Below are 23,052 nucleotides of genomic sequence, written 5' to 3'. Positions count from 1 at the left end.
TACATTCAGATTGGAGAATTGTGACTAGTGGTGTCCCACAAGGATCTGTTCTGGGACCTCTACTTTTCGTGATTTTTATTAACGACCTGGATGTCGGGGTAGAAGGGTGGGTTGGCAAGTTTGCAGACGACACAAAGGTTGGTGGTGTTGTAGGTAGTGTAGAGGATTGTCAAAGATTGCAGAGAGACATAGATAGGATGCAGAAGTGGGCTGAGAAGTGGCAGATGGAGTTCAACCCGGAGAAGTGTGAGGTGGTACACTTCAGAAGGACAAACTCCAAGGCAGAGTACAAAGTAAATGGCAGGATACTTGGTAGTGTGGAGGAGCAGAGGGATCTCGGGGTACATGTCCACAGATCCCTGAAAGTTGCCTCACAGGTGGATAGGGTAGTGAAGAAAGCTTATGGGGTGTTAGCTTTCATAAGTCGAGGGATAGAGTTTAAGAGTCGCGATGTAATGATGCAGCTCTATAAAACTCTGGTTAGGCCACACTTGGAGTACTGTGTCCAGTTCCGGTCACCTCACTATAGGAAGGATGTGGAAGCATTGGAAAGGGTACAGAGGAGATTTACCAGGATGCTGCCTGGTTTAGAAAGTATGCATTATGATCAGAGATTAAGGGAGCTAGGGCTTTACTCTTTGGAGAGAAGGAGGATGAGAGGAGACATGATAGAGGTGTACAAGATAATAAGAGGAATAGATAGAGTGGATAGCCAGTGCCTCTTCCCCAGGGCACCACTGCTCAATACAAGAGGACATGGCTTTAAGGTAAGGGGTGGGAAGTTCAAGGGGGATATTAGAGGAAGGTTTTTTACTCAGAGAGTGGTTGGTGCGTGGAATGTACTGCCTGAGTCAGTGGGGAGGTAGATACACTAGTGAAGTTTAAGAGACTACTAGACAGGTACGTGGAGGAATCTAAGGTGGGGGCTTATATGGGAGGCAGGGTTTGAGGGTCGGCACAACATTGTGGGCCAAAGGGCCTGTACTGTGCTGTACTATTCTATGTTCTATATGTTCTATGTAATATGAGCAGCATTGCACCATCTGTTGTTTACCAGAACCGCAAGCCCACCTCCTTTACGCTTACCGCTCTCAGTGCAATTCTAGTCAGCTCGAACGGTCTGGAAGCCCTCTATGGAAACGCTTTAATTGGGTATGTCCTCGTGCAGCCACGTTTCAGTAAAACACATGACACTGCTCTCCCGAAATGTTCTCTGACTCCTGACAAGCGCCGTCAATTCATTCATTTTATTACCCAGTGATCTCACATTGCCCATAATTAGAGAGAGGATACACGGCTTATAACTTCTCTTCTCCATAAGGTACTGAAAATCCCAATTAACAAATATGCTGTTTAGTCCATAGTTAGGGGGAAACAGCTATTGTCAGAAAGTATAAATTGTAAACAAACAAGTGGTAGCTTTCAAATTGTCACCAAATGTGAGCTACACACAGTAATAAGTGCTGAAATTTTAAAGTCATTTGCATTAACTCACATAGTAAAAGCCAACTGCATTAACAAACCCTCTATGAAGAGGAATGTGGGCAAAAAGAAAGAATTTCTATTACTGATCCAAAAAGGTTACATCAACAAATCAAGAATATCACTGGTAAAAAGCTCCTCTGTTCTTCAGGTGGATGTTTGAAAGCAAAGGACGATACCATTATCATAGAAAAAGATGAGATTATGAACAGATGGACTAAGTATATTCAGGAATTGTTTGAAGATGATCGAGGCGAAAAACCAAAAATTAAGAAAAACATTGAAGGTCCAAGTATTTTAAAATCTGAAGTTCATGATGCATAAATAAGATGAAGAAAGGAAAGGCGGCAGGTCCTGATGAATTAGTAATAGAACAAATTATCGCTCTTGAAGATTATGGAATTGAGAAACTTACTGATTTAATCAATGACATTTATGAGACTGGAATAATACCAAAAGAGATGAAAAACTCAGTATTTATCACTCTTCCTAAGAAACCTGCAGCAATAGAATGTGAATTAAATAATTAAATAGGACCATCAGTTTAGTGAGTCATATCACCAAGATACTTCTAAGAACTTTGATGACAAGAGCTAAAAGTAAGTTACAAGCTGAAATAGGTAAAGAACAATGTGGTTTGGTGAAAGACAAGAACAAGAAACACAATACTGATGTTAAGGATACCATCAGAACGAGCTATTCAAGTGCAAAAAGATTGGTTTGTTTGTTTTATCGACTACACAAAAGCATTTGATAAAGTGAAGCACAACAAGTTATTTGAAATATTACAGAAAACTCTAGATCTAGATTCGAAAGACCTCCGCCTAATCAGAAATCTGTACTGGGAACAAACTGCCGCTGTAAGAATAGATGGAGATGTGAGTCAGTTTATGAAAATCAAGACAGGCGTTAGACAAGGGTGTGTTGTCTCCCCTGATTTATTTAATGTGTATAGTGAAACAATATTATAAAAAATAAGAGACATCTTGGGGATCAAAGTTGGCAGTGAAAACATCAATAATTTCAAATATGCAGATGATACTGTTAATTGCAAGTACGGAAGAAGAACTACAAAACTTAATTGATATAGTTGTTGAAGAAAGTGCAAAAATGGGTCTATCTATCAATGGCAAAAGGACAGAATGTATGGTGATATCCAAAAAGAAGGAGAATCCTATCTGCGGGCTGATAATAAACGGGAAAGACATAAAACAAGTACAGAACTTTTGCTACTTAGGAAACTGGGTGACATCAGATGGCAGATGCGACATGGACATCAAAAGAAGAATAGGGATGGCAAAAGACACCTTTACAAGAATGAATAGTATACTGACCAGTACTAAACTAGGCACGACAACCTGCCTCAGAGCACTAAAATGTTACGCTTATCCAGTTATGTTATATGGCTCAGACTGTTGAACAATATCTAGTAACATGAGGAAACGAATTGAAGCAGCAGAGATGGGTTTTTGAGGAGGATGCAAAGAATATCATGGATGAAACGAATATCTAACGAGGATGTCATGAACACAGCAAACACAAAAAGAGAAATAATGTATGAGATCATGAAAAGGCAACATAGCAACATAGAAACATAGAAAATAGGTGCAGGAGTAGGCTATTCGGGCCTTCGAGCCTGCACCGCCATTCAGTATGATCATGGCTGATCATCCAACTCAGAACCCTGTACCTGCCTTCTCTCCATACCCCCTGATCCCTTTAGTCACAAGGGCCATATCTAACTCCCTCTTAAATATAGCCAATGAACTGGCCTCAACTGTTTCCTGTGGCAGAGAATTCCACAGATTCACCACTCTCTGTGTAAAGAAGTTTTTCCTCATCTTGGTCCTAAAAGGCTTCCCCTTTATCCTTAAACTGTGACCCCTCGTTCTGGACTTCCCCAACATCGGGAACAATCTTCCTGCATCTAGCCTGTCCAATCCCTTGAGATTATTGTACATTTCAATAAGATCCCCCCTCAATCTTCTAAATTCCAGTGAGTATAAGCCTAGTTGATCCAGTCTTTCTTCATATGAAAGTCCTGCCATCCCAGGAATCAATCTGGTCAACCATCTTTGTACTCCCTCTAAGGAAAGAATGTCTTTCCTCAGATTAGGGGACCAAAACTGCACAAAATACTCCAGGTGTGGTCTCACCAAGGCCTTGTACAACTGCAGTAGAACCTCCCTGCTCCTGTACTTGAATCCTCTTGCTAGGAATGCCGGCATACCATTCGCCTTTTTCACCGCTTGCTGTACCTGCATGCCCACTTTCAATGACTGATGTACAATGACACCCAGGTCTCGTTGCACCTCCCCTTTTCCTAATTGGCCACCATTTAGATAATAATCTGTTTTCCTGTTCTTGCCACCAAAGTGGATAACCTCACATTTATCCACATTAAATTGCATCTGCCATGAATTTGCCCACTCACCTAACCTATCCAAGTCACTCTGCATCCTCTTAGCATCCTCCTCACAGCTAACACTGCCACCCAGTTTTGTGTCATCCACAAACTTGGAGATGCTGCATTTAATTCCCTCATCTAAGTCATTAATATATAGTAAACAACTGGGGTCCCAGCACTGAGCCTTGTGGTACCCCACTAGTCACTGCCTACCATTCTGAAAAGGTCCCATTTATTCCAACTTTTTGCTTCCTGTCTGCCAACCAATTCTCTATCCACATCAATACCATACCCCCAACACTGTGTGCTTTAAGTTTGCACACTAATCTCCTGTGTGGGACCTTGCCAAAAGCCATTTGAACATCCAAATATACCACATCCACTGGTTCTCCCCTATCCACTCTCCTAGTTACATCCTCAAAAAATTCTATAAGATTCGTCAGACGTGATCTTCCTTTCACAAATCCATGCTGACTTTGTCCGATGATTTCACCGCTTTCCAAATGTGCTGTTATCACATCTTTGATAACTGACTCTAGCATTTTCCCCACCACCGATGTCATGCTAACTGGTCTATAATTCCCTGGTTTCTCTCTCCCTCCTTTTTTAAAAAGCGGGGTTACATTAGCCACCCTCCAATCCTCAGGAACTAATGTAGAATCTAAAGAGTTTTGAAAAATTATCACTAATGCATCCACTATTTCTTGGGCTACTTCCTTAAGCACTCTGGGATGCAGACCATCTGGCCCTGGGGATTTAACTGCCTTTAATCCCTTCAATTTACCTAACACCACTTCCCTACTAGGATGTATTTCCCTCAGTTCCTCCAGCTCACTAGACCCTCGGTCCCCTACTATTTCCAGAAGATTACTTATGTCCTTAGTGAAGACTGAACCAAAGTAGTTATTCAATTGGTCTGCCACGTCCTTGCCCTCCATAATCAATTCACCTGTTTCTGTCCGTAGGCGACCTAGATTTGTCTTAACCAATCTTTTTCTTTTCACATATCTATAAAAGCTTTTACAGTCAGTTTTTATGTTCCCTGCCAGCTTTCTCTCATAATCTTTTTTCCCTTTCCTAATTAAGCCCTTTGTCCTCCTCTGCTGGACTTTGAATTTCTCCCAGTCCTCAGGTGTGCCGCTTTTTCTGGCTAATTTGTATGCTTCTTCTTTGGAATTGATACTATCCCTAATTTCCCTTGTCAGCCACGGGTGCACTACCTTCCCTGGTCTATTCTTTTGCCAAACTGGGATGAACAATTGTTAGTCCTGACAAAGGGTCTCGGCCTGAAACGTTGACTGCACCTCTTCCTAGAGATGCTGCCTGGCCTGCTGCGTTCACCAGCAACTTTTATGTGTGTTGCTTGAACAATTGTTGTAGTTCATCCATACGATCTTTAAATGCTTGCTATTGCATATCCATCATCAATCCTTTAAGTACCATTTGCCAGTCTATCTTAGCTAATTCACGTCTCATACCTTCAAAGTTACCCTTCTTTAAGTTCAGAACCTTTGTTTCTGAATTAACTATGTCACTCTCCATCTTAATGAAGAATTTCACCATATTATTGTCACTCTTACCCAAAGGGCCTCGCATGACAAGATTGCTAACTAACCCTTCCTCATTGCTCAATACCCAGTCTAGAACGGCCTGCTCTCTAGTTGGTTCCTCGACGTGTTGGTTCAGAAAACCATCCCACATACACTCCAAGAAATCCTCTTCCTCAGCCCCCTTACCAATTTGGTTCACCCAATCTATACGTAGATTGAAGTCACCCATTATAACTGCTGTTCCTTTATTGCACGCATTTCTAATTTCCTGTTTAATGCCATCCCCAATCTCACTACTACTGTTAGGTGGCCTGTACACAACTCCCACCAGCAATTTCTGCCCCTTAGTGTTACGCAGCTCTACCCATATCGATTCCACATCCTCCCGGCTAATGTCCTTCCTTTCTATTGCGTTCATCTCCTCTGTAACCAGCAATGCTACCCCACCTCCTTTTCTTTCATGTCTATCCCTCCTGAATACTGAATATCCCTGAATGTTGAGCTCCCATCCTTGGTCACCCTGGAGCCATGTCTCTGTGATCTCAACTATATCATATTCATTAATAACTATCTGCACAATCAATTCATCCACCTTGTTACGAATGCTCCTTGCATTGACACACAAAGCCTTCAGGCTTGTTTTTACAACACTCTTAGACATGTGATTAGGAAACAGGAGTTAGAATGCATCGTAATTATGGCAAAGATTGAAGGGAAGAAAGCAAGAGGAAGACAAAGACAAATGATGATGGAGACAGCAGCCAGAGAACTGGAAATGAATACCAATTAATTGATCCACTTGACCTGAAACAAGAGTCTGTGGGCCATGGCAGTCAAGGCTCAAACTGGGCACGGCACTTGATGATGATGGTGAAGAGGGTAGGCTACTAGCTCACAGCAGGAGACCACCTAATAGATATGCTTTGGAAACTGACGTAACTATATGCATTGGCCAAATGTACAGATAAAAGGGCCATGGGAATTGCCCTACATCAAACCGAGAAGCATCAGATATCTTTTGTACCATTTTTTACCATTATGACACAAATCAAGGAAAATTCTAGATTCTATTTTTCCCCTTAGTACATCAGAATTAGCATCTGTTAAAATGTGCTCCTACTGTAAATGTATAATTGTATGGAACCATTTGTCTATACCCAAAATTCTGAAGTAAACTATGCTTATGTTTCTATTGAAACAGTAATTAAATTATCTTTGACTTAAGACTATTTTTAAAAAAATGTTCTTCAAGGAGATTCTAATATACAGAGTAGTCTCATCATAGCTATCCAGCATGTCTGCTTTGCTGAATAAAGATCTGCTACATCTACAGTTCCTGATTCCATTTGGTTCTTTCAAAGTTATGTATTAGCTCATATAAGAACTCTTGTGAGGTTGATTGCCAGCTGTCAAAGGCTAATGGGACACACTAAGCAATATCCTGACAGTCATACCAACAGGCAATATCAAATTTACCTGATGTAGAAAAAGTCCTTTTACCGATTCTGCACCAGCAAACAACATCAAAAGTTGTCATCTCCCTTAGAAAAAATCACAACATAAATCAAAATCAGTCAGTTATTGTGTTCTGTTGTTTTCTAAGTGTTTGTTATGCCACACATTGAGTTTATATTTTACAAATACCTATCACATTTTATATGGAACACTGTGCAATTGCTTAAACTGTTTTAAATTCTATCTTATTTAATTTTATAAAAATGCTTTTACTGCTGGATTCCTGACGTTCGGATGTAATTTTCTTCCATCGCGAAAGGGGGCTCCTTGCATGGCGAGGTATATTAATAAAAACATCCACATTTGTGCTCTGACTGGGTTCCTCGCCTTGAAAAGAACAAAATCGTAATGAGTTGCGTAATTATGCATGCGGCAGAGGTAAAATATTGGCGTGTGAACTGCTTACATACCTTAGGTATGCAAATGATATATAATGCACCAGACACCCACATACATTTTGGTTTATTACCTTTGGAAATGACAATTCCACCACGTTAATTACTGGTGCGCCCTAATAGTCCATTTAAGGGTTGAAGCAAACACGGTAATTACAAGAAAATTCACTTTTAAAATGTAATCTAATTTTGAAATTTTACAATCATGTAAAAGTGGAATTATGGCATACGGTGGATTACGTGACTGGTGGCAACTAATTATATTTTGATTCAAACATGAGTTATCACTCCGTTTGAAGCTTTTGTGTTATCAGACTAATTCATGATACGTTAGGTCGCCTTCTAGTGACCGGAATTACAAGATCTTCCCTTCCCAGTAACGACTCGGGACAACCGTTTACGCCTCGAACGCCTGAAAACTGTCTTATCTACGTGTTTAGCATTCACAACCCTTTCAAAACAGAAAATGATTATTTCAAAACACGTACAACAATACAAAAAACAGATTTAATTGGGTGAGTTCCGAAATTGACACAAGCTTTGGAAACGGATATATTGCAAACTATTCCCAGGATATTTAATTGGTACTAAATTTCTCAGAACTGAATATAAAGCAGAGTTGCATTGCTGCGTTTCGAAAATTACAGTGCTTTGTGATTTAAATTAAATCCCGAATAAAAGCCGGTAACAGGGATGGTGCGAATTTTATTTATTAATTTTCAAGGATACAGTTAATGGAATTGCACAGGGCATGAAAGGCACTGATGGGAAAAACGCCGCTTTTAAGATCACCATGTATGTTTTTATAAGTAAATAGAATTACAATTTTTGCACTGTAAACTCGCTGTTTGAAATATTAATCCAGTCCCTTACGGTGCTGCTGGTAATGTTTTAAAAAAAGCGTTTGCGGAGATTGTTGATTGGGTTTTATTTTTGGAACCGAGTGTGATCTGATAGCCTTGTTAGGTATGTTATAACATTCCGGTTGTATGCCGAGATGGAGAAGTGGGGTCAGCCACTCAGCTGCCTCCCGTTCCCCCAATGACGTCTGGTTGTTCGGTGGGGAGAGGCGCCGCACTCTCGGCTACCAGGTGCACGGAGCCCTCGTCCCCATCTCTCCTACCTTCAGAACTGAACATTCATCAGTTCGATCGAGATTCCTTTCCTTATATACATAGAGTAACCCCTTTCTGATTCTTTGCTGCTGGTGGCGGGCGGCATCCGTTTCATGCATGAGTGGAGGAAGATTTGATTTCGACGATGGTGGGGCGTATTGTGGAGGATGGGAAGGCGGCAAAGCGCACGGCCACGGCATCTGCACCGGCCCCAAGGGCCAGGGCGAGTACTCGGGCTCCTGGAACTACGGCTTCGAGGTGGTCGGCGTGTACACCTGGCCCAGCGGCAACACCTACGAGGGTTACTGGTCTCAGGGCAAAAGGCACGGCCTGGGCTTGGAAACTAAGGGGCGCTGGGTTTACAAAGGCGAGTGGACACACGGTTTCAAAGGCAGGTACGGGGTCAGGCAGAGCCAGGCGAGCGGGGCCAGGTACGAGGGCACCTGGAACAACGGCCTCCAGGACGGCTACGGTACCGAGAAGTACGCGGATGGAGGTAAAGTCAACTCCCCATCCCCTTAATATGTGTCACCCGGCTCCAATTCTATCAAATTCCAGTTAACGTTAAAAGAGGCAACACATCTATCACTCGTGTAACACGTCTACATTCGGTTCTGTTATCCTGAAGTACGTGTTGCTCTGTATTCGGAGCACTCCCGTTTGAATGTTTATTTCTTTTTTATATATTAAATCGTTTTATTTCTCCCTTCCTTTGGGATCAGATATTTTCTTTTGAATTGCTTGCTGGCCTCCCGTCAACCGTATTTGTGATTCCTTGCCCGGTTGCTATGGTAACGGTATCAACACGTAACACGAGTTCAGCACTGAATGTAAACTAAATACTTTTCAACAAATTAACAGACCCAATAGGTTATTGCTACTTACTCATTGCCGCATTGTTAAATTATCTAGAAATCAACATTTAAGAAGATAACATTTTTGTATGGCCTATAACATAGTTTGAGGAAATGGGAATAATCCGGGGGAAAATTAATTCCTGTCACTTGTTGATTCTTTATCTCTGGTTTGATTTTTAGGCAGCCAGTGTGATTTGCCCTTAAAGAAAGATGAAACCTATCAACAGGTGTAGATTTATCGTCCACTTAATGCAGATATTTATGAAAATGATGAAGAGTAAACAAGAAAAGTACCCACCTTACAGATACAATACTTGTACTTCATATTTCTAAACACAAGAGATTCTGTAACTGTGGGAAATCTTGAGTACAAGATGCTGGACGAACTCCGAAGGTCAGGCAGCATCAATGGACGGGAATAAACAGCCAGCGTTTCGGCCTGAGACCCTTCATCAGAACTTGATGAAGGGTCTCAGCCTGAAATGTTGACTGTTTATTCAATTTCATATTTCTTCTTGGCAGGATTAAAAGGAAAATAGGCAATTTGACCCATCCTTTGTCAGCATTTAACCTTCCTGATGGCAAATATATGAGAACACAAGAAAATAGGAGCAGGACTAGACCACCACTGACCCAAGCCTGCCCTGCCATTCAATATGATCATTGGCTAATCTATCCCAGCTCTTAACTCCTCCTCTGCTTCAATCCTTATTTCATACATATTTTCTCTTAAAACCACAAAACAGAGTTGTAAATCTGTGATATATTCTTTCTAAAACCTCAACATATGAAACACAATATAGAGCTCAACAGTATTCCAACTATATAGGCATCCGTTACTCTCGTGAGACCATGGATTTGTGCCTTGGAAGGTTTCCAGGGCACAGGCCTGGGCAAGGTTGTACGGAAGACCAGCAGTTGCCCATGCTGCAAAGTCTCCCCTCTCCACGCCGCCAATGTTGTCCAAGGGAAGGGCATTAGGACCCATACAGCTTGGCACCGGTGTCATTACAGAGCAATGTGTGGTTAAGTGCCTTGCTCAAGTCTTACTATAATCTTACTGATATTTCAGTCAGGTTGAAAATTTTCTCTTAACATAAATATTTTCTCTTTTATTGCCAACTATAATATATCTTTGAAAACTTCCTTTTCAACCTGGGAAACAGTTTTCAAAGTTCTTTGCAAAAGCTCTCTGTTTGTCTATAAGGCATGTATATAGTTTAACCACTGTCATATATTTTCCAAAATGCATCATTCACGCTTAGTACTACAGAATTCCAATTGCCACTTTTTAGCCTTTTACCATATTATCAATATCCTTTCACCATATTATCAATATCCTTTCATTGTATCCTTTAGTTTTCTAAATACATATAGGTATCCCTACAATGGTAAAATTAATGGGAGATAGGTGGAGGGGTAGGTTGGATTGAGGAAGCAATGCGACTGCAGCAGGGCTTAAACAGATTGGAAGAATGAGTAAAAAATGGCAGATGGAATACAGTGCTGGGAAATATATGATAGTGCATTTTGGTAGAAGGAACAATAGGGTGGACTATTATCTAAATGGGGAGAAGGTTCAAACATCAGTGCAGAAGGACTTGAGAGTCCTTGTTCAAGACTCCCAGAAAGTTAATTTACAGGTTGAGTCTATGATAAAGAAGACAAATGCAACATTGGCATTTATTTCAAGGGGAACAGAACATAAAAACAAGGAGATAATGCTGAAGCTTTATAAGACACTAGTCAGGCCACACTTTATACTTTATACTTGGGGTATTGTCAACAGTTTTGGGCCCCAGAAAGGATCCATTTCAGAAGGGATGTATTGTCATTAGAAAGAGTTCAGAGGAGGCTCATGAGGATGATTCTGGGAACGAAGGGGTTAACATATGAAGAGTGTTTTGCAGCTTTGGGCCTGTACTCACTGGAATTTAGCAGAATGCAAAGGGATCTCATTGAAACCTACAGAATGTTGAAAGGACTAGATAGGAGAGGATGTGGAGAGGATGTTTCTTACGGTGGGGGTTTCCAGAACTAGAGGGCACAGCCTCAAAATTGAGAGGTGACCCTTTAGAACAGTAAAGAGGAATTTTTTTATCCAGAGAGTAGTAAATCTGAGGAATGCTCTGCCACAGTCTGCAGTGGAGGTCAAGCCCATGGGTATATTTAAGGTGGAAGTTGATTGTTTCATGATTGATCAGGACATCAAAGGATATGGTGAGGGCAGCTGTATGGTGTTGAGTGGGATCTGGGATCAGCCATGATAGAATGATGGAGCAGACCCAATGGGCTGAATGGCCTAATTCTTCTCCTATGCCTTATGGTCTTATATGCAAATTATAAAAAGACATTATGTATCCAAGACATTATGTTTACAGTCAAAATAATTGGCCCATAACTTAATCTTGTGAGATTTGATTCCTCACTATAAATCATTACAAAAATCTGTTTATTTCCTCCCATTTTCCCTCCTGTTCCATTTTTCTTAATTTTCTCTCCAAAGTTCACGTTGTCAAATGTTTTCTATAGTCCATGTATGCAATACACAGTTATTTAAATATGTAGCAGCCAGATTATCTGTGAGTAATTTTCTTTTATGAGGAGTTATGCTTTGGCTATTCTCCTGCAATACCTGAAGGATCTCTTCTCTTCATCTATAAATTGAATGGATTGACTAAATGTTTAATATTTTTTTCAGCAAGGAACAGTCTCAAAGTACATCAAAATTATTAAACAGTGTTATGGTAGAAGAAAAACACAATTCATCTTAATCCTTCATTCTCTACTGACTTTCTTGTCCTAATCAGAAAAGTTATTACCCTAATAGGAGTTTTAATGCAGCTACAGTGGACTGTCTTCTTGCCAAGTCTCTAGCTTGCTATTTGTATATTAAATAATTGTTTCCTCTTGGATCTTGACCTTTTGACGTAACCGCATAGGCTTTGCATGCTTAAAGATGGTACATAAATACATCTGTATTTTTCAGTGGTTAATTATATATCAATAATTTTAATCTTCTGAAATTATATAATTAAATAGATGGTGAAAAGGGGAAAATTACAGTTGATACTCTTACTTAGAACTTGAGTTATTTCTTAAAGTCATCATCGACAGCTTGCAAGATGAATACAAATCCTAGAAACTAATGCACAATAGTAATCAGATACAGTAATGATTCGAAGTGGATCATTATGAAATAAATTCTAATGTAGCTACCTTGATTTATTTTTTTGACCAAATTATTCTCTAACCAACATTTCAAATAAAACATATTAGAGGTAATGTTTGTAATTTAGATTTATAATTTAGACCTGGCATCAAGGAAATAACAAATAGTGAGCATCAGAGTTTATTAAATAGCTGGCAATCTCAATCTGAATTTACATATTGAGAATCAGATATTAGTTAAAGTAGTTAACTGAAATTATATTTTCCCCATTAACAAATCACAGTAATTGAATCTGTAAATATTTTTCCCGTTAGTTATGAATGCATAAACATTTGCTTTCACGTGATTGTAATAGCTAATCAATGCATCTAAATTTGTTAAATAATCCAACTTATGTAACAAATTTGCCATTGTGTACTGTGTGCACTAAACAGTGCTACTGCTAGAGGTGTTGGCCAGTTTCCATAGTAACTATCTAAACCACACTGCATCAACTCCAACTGCAATACAGTGTTATACTGCAGTAAATGACTGTCTTTGAAAGAAATTACTAATTTATGTTATAGTAAGACTGAAAATATTGCAGTGAATGATTCCTCAAGCTACTTCAAATATAATATAAGATTTTGAAATGTCAGTGTAAGTGCTTGGTTATAGAAGGGGACAATTTTGGTAATCTGAACCAGTTCAGCAGATGCTGAATGACACATCCATTTTCATTTCAACAATATATCAAAAATCTTCATTCTGAAAATTCACAACTTAATCTGAAAACCACAATGAATAATGTATCAGATGAATTAGAATCCCAATCCAGATGTTTAGTTTTCACACTTCATAACTAACATCACAGAAGTAACAAATTCTATTCATTATCTATTAAGTAGTTGTTAATAATATCCCTAATGTATTATGTACTGCTGGTAATACAAAATCAAGGCAATCAAGCATTAAATAAGCATGTCTCATTGGTGGTAATATAATCAATTCATGGATGTATGGTTTTCCTATTACAGCATCATGGAGAAGACCTGATCTTTATTTTTGCTTATACAATATTCTCAAGTGTATTAAAACCGATCAACTGTCAGCCTTCATTATGAAAAATACCCTGGCCTCTAGAATGTGGAATATAAAGATGCAAAATTTAGACCCTAACACATGCTCATTGTGATCATAGTTAATCTGTGTCTTTACACCACATGCCTACATTTCCCCAATATCCCTCAACATCTTTCATATGAAAGATCTAACATTCTCAGATTTAAATTATCGAGTAACTATACCTTGTTTACTGTTGGTCAGAGTTCCTAATTTGTATTACCTGCTGACAGTAGAAATGTTTCCAATCTCACCTAGTACTTAGTAATACTTTAAAAATGTATTATCCCCTAATCAGCTAATTTCCTGGGAATACAGCTGGTTTGTATAATTTTTCCTATGAATTGAACTTTGAAGATCAATTATTTAGGCAAATTGACACTGCTCAAACTTGTATTTCCTTCCTAAGATATGGTCTAATTATCATTTTTCCTCTTTGTACTCCAGTCTTCTAGATATAAAGACTAGGATTCTTAATTGCTCTCTGTATCTGTCTATGGCATTTATTGATCTCAGTACATGAACAGCAAGTCTCTGAATCTCCACTACCTTTAACTGTTCACCATTTGTAAAATACCCTGTTCTACCCTTTTGGATATCACGAGGATAACAGGACACTTGGCACAGTAGCTTGTTAGTTTCTTCTCTTATTCAAGGCTTCCATCAATGCTTACAAGACCACCATCTTTGTGTTATCAACAAACTTGGGATATGCTACTTTCTATCACATCATAAAATAATTTATAAATATACTGAATAGTTGCTGCCCCTACACGGATCTGAGTTGGAAAATAGTAGTCTCAAGTCCTTATCTAAAAATTTTAGTGCATAGTTTAGATTGGCACATGTTGAAATACCAGTCTCTTAGATTGGTCTTTAATCACCTGCGGATTGTAGATCTAATGCTACATCAATTGTGCACAAAAAATAAGTATCCATTTATACTGGACAATATTTATATTTAAAACAAAAGCGCTAAAAATTATCTGGTCGACTCACACAAAATGCTGGAAGAATTCAGCATGCTAGGCAGCATCTATAGAAAAGAGTACAGTCGATGTTTTGGGCTGAGACCCTTCGGCAAGATTTTTCCATAGATGCTGCCTGGCCTGCTGAGTTTCTCCAGCATTTTGTATGTGTTGCTTGGATTTCCAGCATCTGCAGATTTCATCTTGTTCGTGAAAAATTATCTGGTCAATATTATCTTAGAATTTTGCTTTGAGTAGATTGGTTCTTGCACTTCTATACAATACACCTTAGAGTAATTGTAAAGTACTTTGGGATGTCTGGAGATTATTAAAACTGCCTTGTAAATAGATATTTGTTTTCCTTTCTATTGCTTGCACCATTCCATCTTGCAACTTGTATTATTCTTAAACAGTTTTAGTTTTAGGTTAGATTAAACCACGCTGAAGAGATGTTATAGAGCATATTTTAATTTAAATATTAGTTCCAATTTAAGTTTAAATTTGTGTCAAAGTAGACATGCTATAATAATGTAAACACCTTCAGAAGTTTGTATTCTCTTATGCATAGAGGTTTAGCTCAGGATTCTTGACATGCAATATACTATGTGAAACAGGTTAATCTCTGATCTCCAATTAAGCGAGTGGGGCATTTTTTTTTTTCCTGAGCGGTATTTCTCAACATCCTGTCAGCAGCTAATATTCAATTTCATAACATGAAAATAATTTAATATGAAAGGAGTGTAGCATATGAATTCTGAAGTACTGCCTGTCCTTCAGAGCATTTTTCTATGTAGGTAGGCTCTTTTCTCTAAGCTTCTGTGACACCAAGTCTTTTTCCTCAAGCTAATCTTGTTGTAAAAATCCTTGTTGACTCTAAGACATGAGCAGACATCAAGGTTTGTTATTGTGACACTATCAATTCCCATTGAATTATAAAATAATTTTAAACTCCCATAAACAACATGAACATCTAAAACAAGTTCAGTTTTTCTTTGTCCATAGCTACCATCTGAGCTGCTGAATATTTCCAGTAGCCACTTCCACTTCAGATTTCTAGCTGTTCTGTATATTGGCTTCAGCATTTTTTTCCTTTTGCCTCCCTGTACTTATATTTCCTCTAAACAACAATTCAACTATGACTAATAAACTTTCATTACCTTCTCTCTGACAGTATCTTTCACTGTGCCATCCAGATTCTCATAATTTCCACCTTATTGCAAACAAACCTCTTGTTCCTTCCCCTTCTCTTGAATGCACTTGGTTTCTCATGCAGTACTTCCCATTCCCGATGAAAGGCTAGACATGAAACATTTAATGTCCTTGTCTCCAGAGCTGCAGTCTGTCTTGCCAAGTATTCTAGCATCTTCTGTTTTTATTTTTTTTTTGCTTTTAAATCATGAACATCTAAACTTGAGCTGTGTTGTTATATGAAATGTTGTCACATGATTTTCCATAAATAAAAGTTATTATCATTGTTCATGATTTATCACCGACCGCCTTCATTCCTTTCTCAAGTGGACTATTTTAAATTTTAATATTTCACACTTTGCAATTGTATAACTATTATTAACCTTGTACTGAACAGCTCATCATTTGCCACTAACTTCCAAATTAAAAGTCACAGTATTTGCTTTGAAATATTTCGGATGGTTCCTTACTTGTAAAAGTCCATAGAATGTTCTTGTTTCTACTTCATGGATGACTGAACATAATGTAAAGGTTAAATTGGGAAATATTGGGAATAGCAAATGAATCATTGGTCACTATTTTAACCCCACTCAGGTCATGTGGAAATGAATGCATTTACGAGTTAGGAACTTGTATACTTTTTAACTTGTATACTTTTTTTAAAACCTGCTCTAACTGCTTACAATTTTAAACTGCTGGCAGAAAGAACATGTACCAAATCACAGAAGTCTTATTAGATATGATAGACCATCTGACTCTGATAAATCTGGGGACATCTATGTGCTTTACTTTGAGAAGATTGACCAATTTTAGAAATTTGAATTAGGGATAATACTGTTTACAGATGATGACTCCAGATGTATTAGGATATTTCTGATCTCCTCTAGTTCGTCATTCCAGCAGGGAAAAGATAGGATTTCCCTCACTTTCATCTTCCATTGGAGAAACCTCCATATTCAATGGATCATTCTCCATAACTTCAGCCACTTCTGATAAGATTCTACCATCTTTCATTTTCAGCATTTCAAGAACATTCTCTCTATAACTCCCTGATTCAGTCCCCTTCTCAAGGTATATGCACATACTATCACAGGGGATCCAGCACCTGTGCATTTATCACTTCCCCTCCCAACATCTGGATGTCACAGCAATTCAGTTGTTTTTTTTTTCCAGTTTAATATATTGTATTTTTGGTTTAAAATGTAAGCTGGATAAAAGTAAAAACGGATTGGGTGACCACCTCATAGAATATCTCCAATTTTTTGTTTGAAATGTTGACCCAGAGCTTTCAGTTGCATATCACTTTAATTCTGTGCTCCATTCCTGCTCTGATCTATTTTAGCTATTATACACTTGTAAAAAACACTAAATTTTTTTCTGGGGGGTACACTGCAGCCCTTGAAACTTATACTGAAGTTAACGTTTTCAGGTAACCTCCCATTTTTTTTTCTTTCTTACATCACAGATGCAGCTGTATTCTTCCATTTTAAGTTTTTTTTTTAAATTCTAAATGTCTCAGATTGTTTTTTAAAAAATGATGTTACCTTCACATCTTTTGTTTGCTGCCTCTCTCTACTGTTCATTCCCTCATCCTGCTTCTTTTCTCACTTCCCTCATTCTGAAACATTACTTGTGTTTCACAATGCATTGCACTGATGGATCTGCTGAATGCTCCCAACATTTTTAATTTTTAATTTTTTCCAGTTGCTGAATTGTATTTCATGCAAAAATCAGTTTCTACTTTTATAAATTCAAAAACAAAAAATGATGAATCCTATTAGGCTTTAAAATAATAATACGGTTCCTGAATTATGTGATTCTGATTTATTCATTTTTCAATTTTTCTCCACCCTATTTATTCATTTCCCTTTAAAGTAACTTTGCATGGTTTGATTCAGCTAAGTTAATATATAATGTTAAATAAATTTAATAGCATATAAATTACAATAAGGACTAAACTCTAGATTATATGAAAATTATTGTACAGAAACTTAAAATAGACTTTTACCCAACTAGTCCAAGTAAATGTTGATGTTAATCACATGAAGTACCTCATCCTATCACCATAAACTGTTTTTCTCTCTTATTTCCTTAATAATCTTGCCTAATCCTTGAGGAAAAATCTTGCCTGAATAACCTGTTGGAATTCTTTGAAGAGAATACAAGTAGAATAAATAAAGGGGATGCAATGGATGTTGTATATTTGGACTTTCAGAAGGGCTTTGACAAGGTGCCACACATGAAGCGGCTAACCAAGTTAAGAGCCCATGGTATTACAGGAAAGTTACTGGCATGGTTAGAGCATTGACTGATTGGTAGGAGGCGAGTGGGGATAAAAGGATCTTTCTCTGGTTGGCAGCCAGTGACTAGTGGTATTCCACAGGGTTTGGCATTAGGACCGCTTCTTTTTCTGCTGTATGTCAATGATTTAGAATGATGATGGAATAGATGGCTTTGTTACCAGGTTTGCAGATGATACAAGGATTGGTGGAAAAGCAAGTAGTGTTGAGGAAACAGGTAGGCTGTAGAAGGATTTAGACAGATTAGGAGAATGGGCAAGAAAGTGGCAAATGAAATACAAGGTTGGAAAATGCATGGTCATGCACTTTGGTAGAAGAAATAAACGTGCAGACTATTTTCTAAATGGGGAGAAAATCCAAAACTCTTGAGATGGGAAGGGATTTGGGAGTCTTTGTACAAAACATCCTAAAGATTAACTTGCAGGTTGAGTCAGTGGTGAGGAAGGCAAATGCAATGCTAGCATTCATTTCAAGAGGTTTAGAATACAAGATCAGGTATGTAATTTTGAAGCTTTATAAGGCACTCGTGAGGCCTCACCTTGAGAATTGTGAACAGTTTTGGGCTCCTCATCTAAGAAAAAATGTGCTAGCTTTGGAGAGGATTCAGAAGAAGTTCACAAGGATGATTCTATGAATGAAAGGGTTATCATACGAGGAATGTTTGATGGCTCTGGATCTGTACTCGCTGGAACTTAGAAGGAGGGGGGCATCTTATTGAAATCTTTTGAATGTTGAAAGGCCTAGGCAGCACAGATGTGGAAAGGATGTTTCCCATGGTGCGGAAATCTAGGACAAGGGGGTACAGCCTCAGGCTAGAAAGGCATCCATTTAAAACAGATATGGACAGAGCATGGTGAATTTGTGGAATTTGTTACCACAGGCTGCTATGGAGGCCAGGTCATCGGTTGTATTTAAGGCAGAGCTTAACAGGTTCTTGATTAGACACAACATCAAAGCTTACAGGGAGGTCAGGGAGTGTGGCTGAGGAGAGGAAAAATGATCAGACATGATTTAATGGTGGGGAAGACTCGATGGGCCAAATGACCTAATTCTGCTCCTATGTCTGATTCTCTCCATTTGAATATATCTATGTTCTTTGCATTATCAACTTAAATAGTAAAGAAGCTCCACATTACAATTGAAAAGTAATCTCTTGAATTTAGTGGCATCTTGTCCTTAGCTGATCGTTAGTTTTGTATTCCCAAATGGAAATATTATCAATATATCTACTTTGCCAAACCCCTTTATCATTATTAAATAGAGTTTTTAAGTTGGCCTTCATCCTATACTTCACACTGATTTATGTACGTACTTCCCTAATTCTTATTTTGGATCTTAAGCTTGCTGAAAAAAAAAGGAATCCAGATTCCCAGTGGTGTGACCCAAAGATACAATAGAATTCATGATGTTTTTTGAAATATCACGTGGAAAGCCTTGGATCAAACTATCAGTCAAAAAGCTGGTATAAAAACATGTTGTTTGGCTTGCCAAGCTTTCTATCAAAATGATTTGAATTTTTTGTAAAATTTTTAAAATATTAAAATCAAACAAAATTTCAAGTACTAAAGCAATTGAAATATTTGACTTAAGTTAAATGCAGTAAAGTTGAAATGGATCTGATATCTTTTTCGTTGCTTTGGTTCTCACTGCTTCAAGAAATTGGCGGCAAAGGTCAACTAACAAACTTTAAATTTTGCATTCATTCATAAATGTACTAAGATGCTGTGTGCTGTCACTTAGCTGGGGAAATGCTAGATGTCCACATTGCATCCTCAGGCTTTTTACTATAAAACTTGGTTCACTGTTTTGCACCTACAGCAGTAAGCACACGTCCTTTAATAAAATGGAAACCAGTAAGAAGTGTGTCTTGATATTCCACTATAGTTGTTAAAGAAATGCACTTCCAGAGTAAATTTCATCCCTCTGGTTGTTCCAAAGAATAGTGGCAGGTAAATTGCAAGAGCACAGAATGAAGAAAATGCAGGATAAATCTGTTTTTGTTAGTTGGTAGCATCATCCATGGACACCAACTATCTGATCAAGTGACTTTAAATGGTGTAGTGACAATAGTTGAAGCTTTTGAGTAATTAGTGTTGTTATCATGTGGTTGTATTTCCAGGTACATACCAAGGCCAGTTCACAGGAGGGATGCGGCATGGTTATGGAGTGCGCCAGAGTGTTCCATTTGGGATGGCCACCATGATACGTTCGCCCCTGCGGACCTCACTCACCTCACTGCGCAGTGAGCATAGCAACGGCGCTGTGTTACAACATGAGCCTCCAGGCGACTCGCTGGCCACGGCCACATCTGCCACCCTAGGGCCAGCCCGTGGCGGCTTCGCACTCAGCCTCCACAGTGCTGGCGATGCTGAGCAAAAGCCCAAGAGGAAAGGGTTGTTCCGGCGGGCTTCGCTGCTTGGCAAGCTTAGAAAGAGTGAGTCCAAGAGCTCTCTGGCCAGCCAGAGGAGTAAGCTGAGCTTCCTGAAGAGCGAAACCGCCCTCAGTTCCGCTGCCAGTGATGCCAACTCCACCATCAGCCTGGGCGAGGGTGGTGGCGATGACTTCCCGCCTATCGAGGCTGACATTGATGCCACGACCACAGAGAGCTACATGGGCGAATGGAAGAGTGACAAGCGGTCGGGCTATGGTGTCAGTGAGAGGTCTAGTGGCCTCAAGTACGAGGGCGAGTGGCACGACAACTTGCGGCACGGCTACGGTTGCACCACCTTCCCAGACGGCCGTAAGGAGGAGGGCAAGTACAAGAACAATGTGCTGATCAAAGGCAAGAAGAAGCACCTCATCCCCCTGAGGACCAACAAGCTGCGGGAAAAGGTAGAGAGGAGTATGGAAGGAGCACAGAGGGCAGCAGCCATAGCCAGGCAGAAGTCAGAAATTGCACTGTCCAGGTAAGCTTTTCTAAGTTTTTATGTCATTCGTGAGAAGGGGAGAAAATTCACTTCCACCTGTTAGAGTGGTTTGGAACAGAGAGTTCAAGTGTCAGAATGTTCATGACTGAGGGTATTTCTTATCTAGGATGTGAGTATCACGAACGTTGTCCATTTATTCTGCATCCATAACTGAGAATTTGGTAATGAACAATTTCATTAAACAAGTGTAACTACTTTTGGATGAAGATTTTCTCTCATTTCTGTGCTATGTTTTGAATCCACTGATGTAAAGGGTTGATAATATTACTCAAAATAAAGTGGTGCGTAACTTGAAAAAAAACCTGTAAGTGTTGACATTCCCATTTATCAGGAATGCTATATAAATTTAAGCTAATTAAAAAAATCCAGAAAGCCATATGCTCTTTAGTTTTTACTGTCTTCATGGCAAAAGCTTCAAATTAATTGGAAGGTTTTTTAAGGAACCAGATACATGAGTATAGACATGGACTGATTAAGGATAGTCAACATGGCTTTGTGAATGGTAGGCTGTGTCTAACCAATCTTGTAGAATTTTTTGAGGAAGTTACCAGGAAAGTTGAAGTCAAGGTAGTGGATGTTGTCTACGTGAACTTTAGAAAGGTATTCGACAAGGGGTCACATGGAGGTTGTCAAGATGGTTCAATCACTCGGCATTCAAGATGAGGTAGTAAATTAGATTTGACAGTGGCTTTTTGGGAGAAGCCAGAGCATGATAGTGGATGGTTCCTGCTCTGACTGATGGAGTACCACAGGGATCGGTGCTGGGTCTGTTGTTATTTGTCATCTATATCAATGATCTAGATGATAATGTGGTTAACTCAGTCATCAGATTTGCAGGTGACACCAAGACGGGGGGTGTAATGGACAGCGAGGTTGACTATCATGGCTTGCAGCACGATCTGGATCAGCTGGAAAAATGGGCTGAAAAATGCCAGATGAAATTTAATGTAGATAAGTGCAAGGGGTTGCACTTTGGTAGGACCAACCAGGGTAAGTCAACCAGTGTCCTAACCAGGGTGGACACTGAGGACAGAGGTGTGGCCTTCTATATATTGGTGAGACCCGATGCAGACTGGGAGACCGTTTCGCTGAACACCTACGCTCTGTCAGCCAGAGAAAGCAGGACCTCCCAGTGGCCACACCTTTTAATTCCATGTCTCAATCCCATTCTGATATGTTAATCCATGGCCTCCTCTACTGTCAAGATGAAGCCACACTCAGGTTGGAGGAACAACACCTTATATTCTGTCTGGGTAGCCTCTAACCTGACGGCATGAACATTATTTCTCTAACTTCCGTTAATGCCCCTCCTCCCCTTCTTACCCCATCCCTTATTTTTTTTGTATTTCCCCCCTTTTTTTTCTTCTCTCTCTGCCCCTCTCACAATCACTCCTTGCCTGTTCTCCATCTTCCTCTGGGCTCCCCTCTCCCTTTCTTTCTCCCTAGCCCTCCTGTCCCATGATCCTCTCCCTTCTTCGACTCTGTATCCCTTTTCCCTGTCTTCTCCTATCATTTTCAGATCACCCCCTCCCCCTCCCAATTTCAAATCTCTTACCATCTCTTCTTTCAGTTAGTCCTGATGAACGGTCTCGGCCCGAAACGTTGACTGTACTTCTTCCTATAGATGCTGCCTGGCCTGCTGCGTTCACCAGCATTTTGTGTGTGTTGCTTGAATTTCCAGCATCTGCAGATTTTCTCGTGTGAAGGTATAGATAGGGTCATTGTAAGCAGTCTTTTTCAACTGTCTTTTTGAATATCTGAACTTCAGACAGAATTTTCTGAAAGGGAGAATTTTGAAATAAAACAGAACATTCTGGAAATAATTTGCTGGACACTTAGCATAGATGGAAATAGAAACAGTGTTAACATTTCTGGTTGATCTTCAGAACTAGGAAGAAAGTAGAACATGAGTTTGAGGTGCAGAAGAAAAGGGGAGGAGTGAAGAGAACAAAAAAAATGTCTGAACTAGTGTCTGGGAAAAGGAATGATTGAGGAAAGTGATGACATAATTGAATAAGGAGGATGGTAAATGCATTTATGAATTATGGAATGCAGGTCTAGAAAATGGTAAGTGG

At 39.2% G+C, this 23,052-nt stretch overlaps 1 protein-coding gene and 1 long non-coding RNA gene across 2 annotated transcripts in view; one reads left to right on the top strand and one right to left on the bottom strand.

Moving 5' to 3' along the window:
* The window catches only part of LOC134342817 (uncharacterized), a 40,815-nt gene extending 24,982 nt beyond the window's left edge, over positions 1 to 15,833 (bottom strand). Inside the window, exons 1-2 of the long non-coding RNA XR_010017110.1 lie at positions 15,789 to 15,833; positions 6,916 to 6,980 (exon numbers count right to left, since the gene is read on the bottom strand). This is a non-coding gene — a long non-coding RNA (uncharacterized LOC134342817). The remainder of the gene's footprint in view (positions 1 to 6,915; positions 6,981 to 15,788) is intronic.
* The window catches only part of jph2 (junctophilin 2), a 155,485-nt gene continuing 140,779 nt past the window's right edge, over positions 8,347 to 23,052 (top strand). Inside the window, exons 1-2 of the mRNA XM_063041415.1 lie at positions 8,347 to 8,960; positions 20,170 to 20,956. Of these exons, the coding sequence (XP_062897485.1) occupies positions 8,582 to 8,960; positions 20,170 to 20,956 (1,166 nt within the window). The 5' untranslated portion in view covers positions 8,347 to 8,581. The remainder of the gene's footprint in view (positions 8,961 to 20,169; positions 20,957 to 23,052) is intronic.

Source organism: Mobula hypostoma, chromosome 2, assembly GCF_963921235.1.
Source record: "Mobula hypostoma chromosome 2, sMobHyp1.1, whole genome shotgun sequence".
Taxonomy (NCBI): domain Eukaryota; kingdom Metazoa; phylum Chordata; class Chondrichthyes; order Myliobatiformes; family Myliobatidae; genus Mobula; species Mobula hypostoma.
This window is presented reverse-complemented; position numbering and strand designations above follow the sequence as displayed.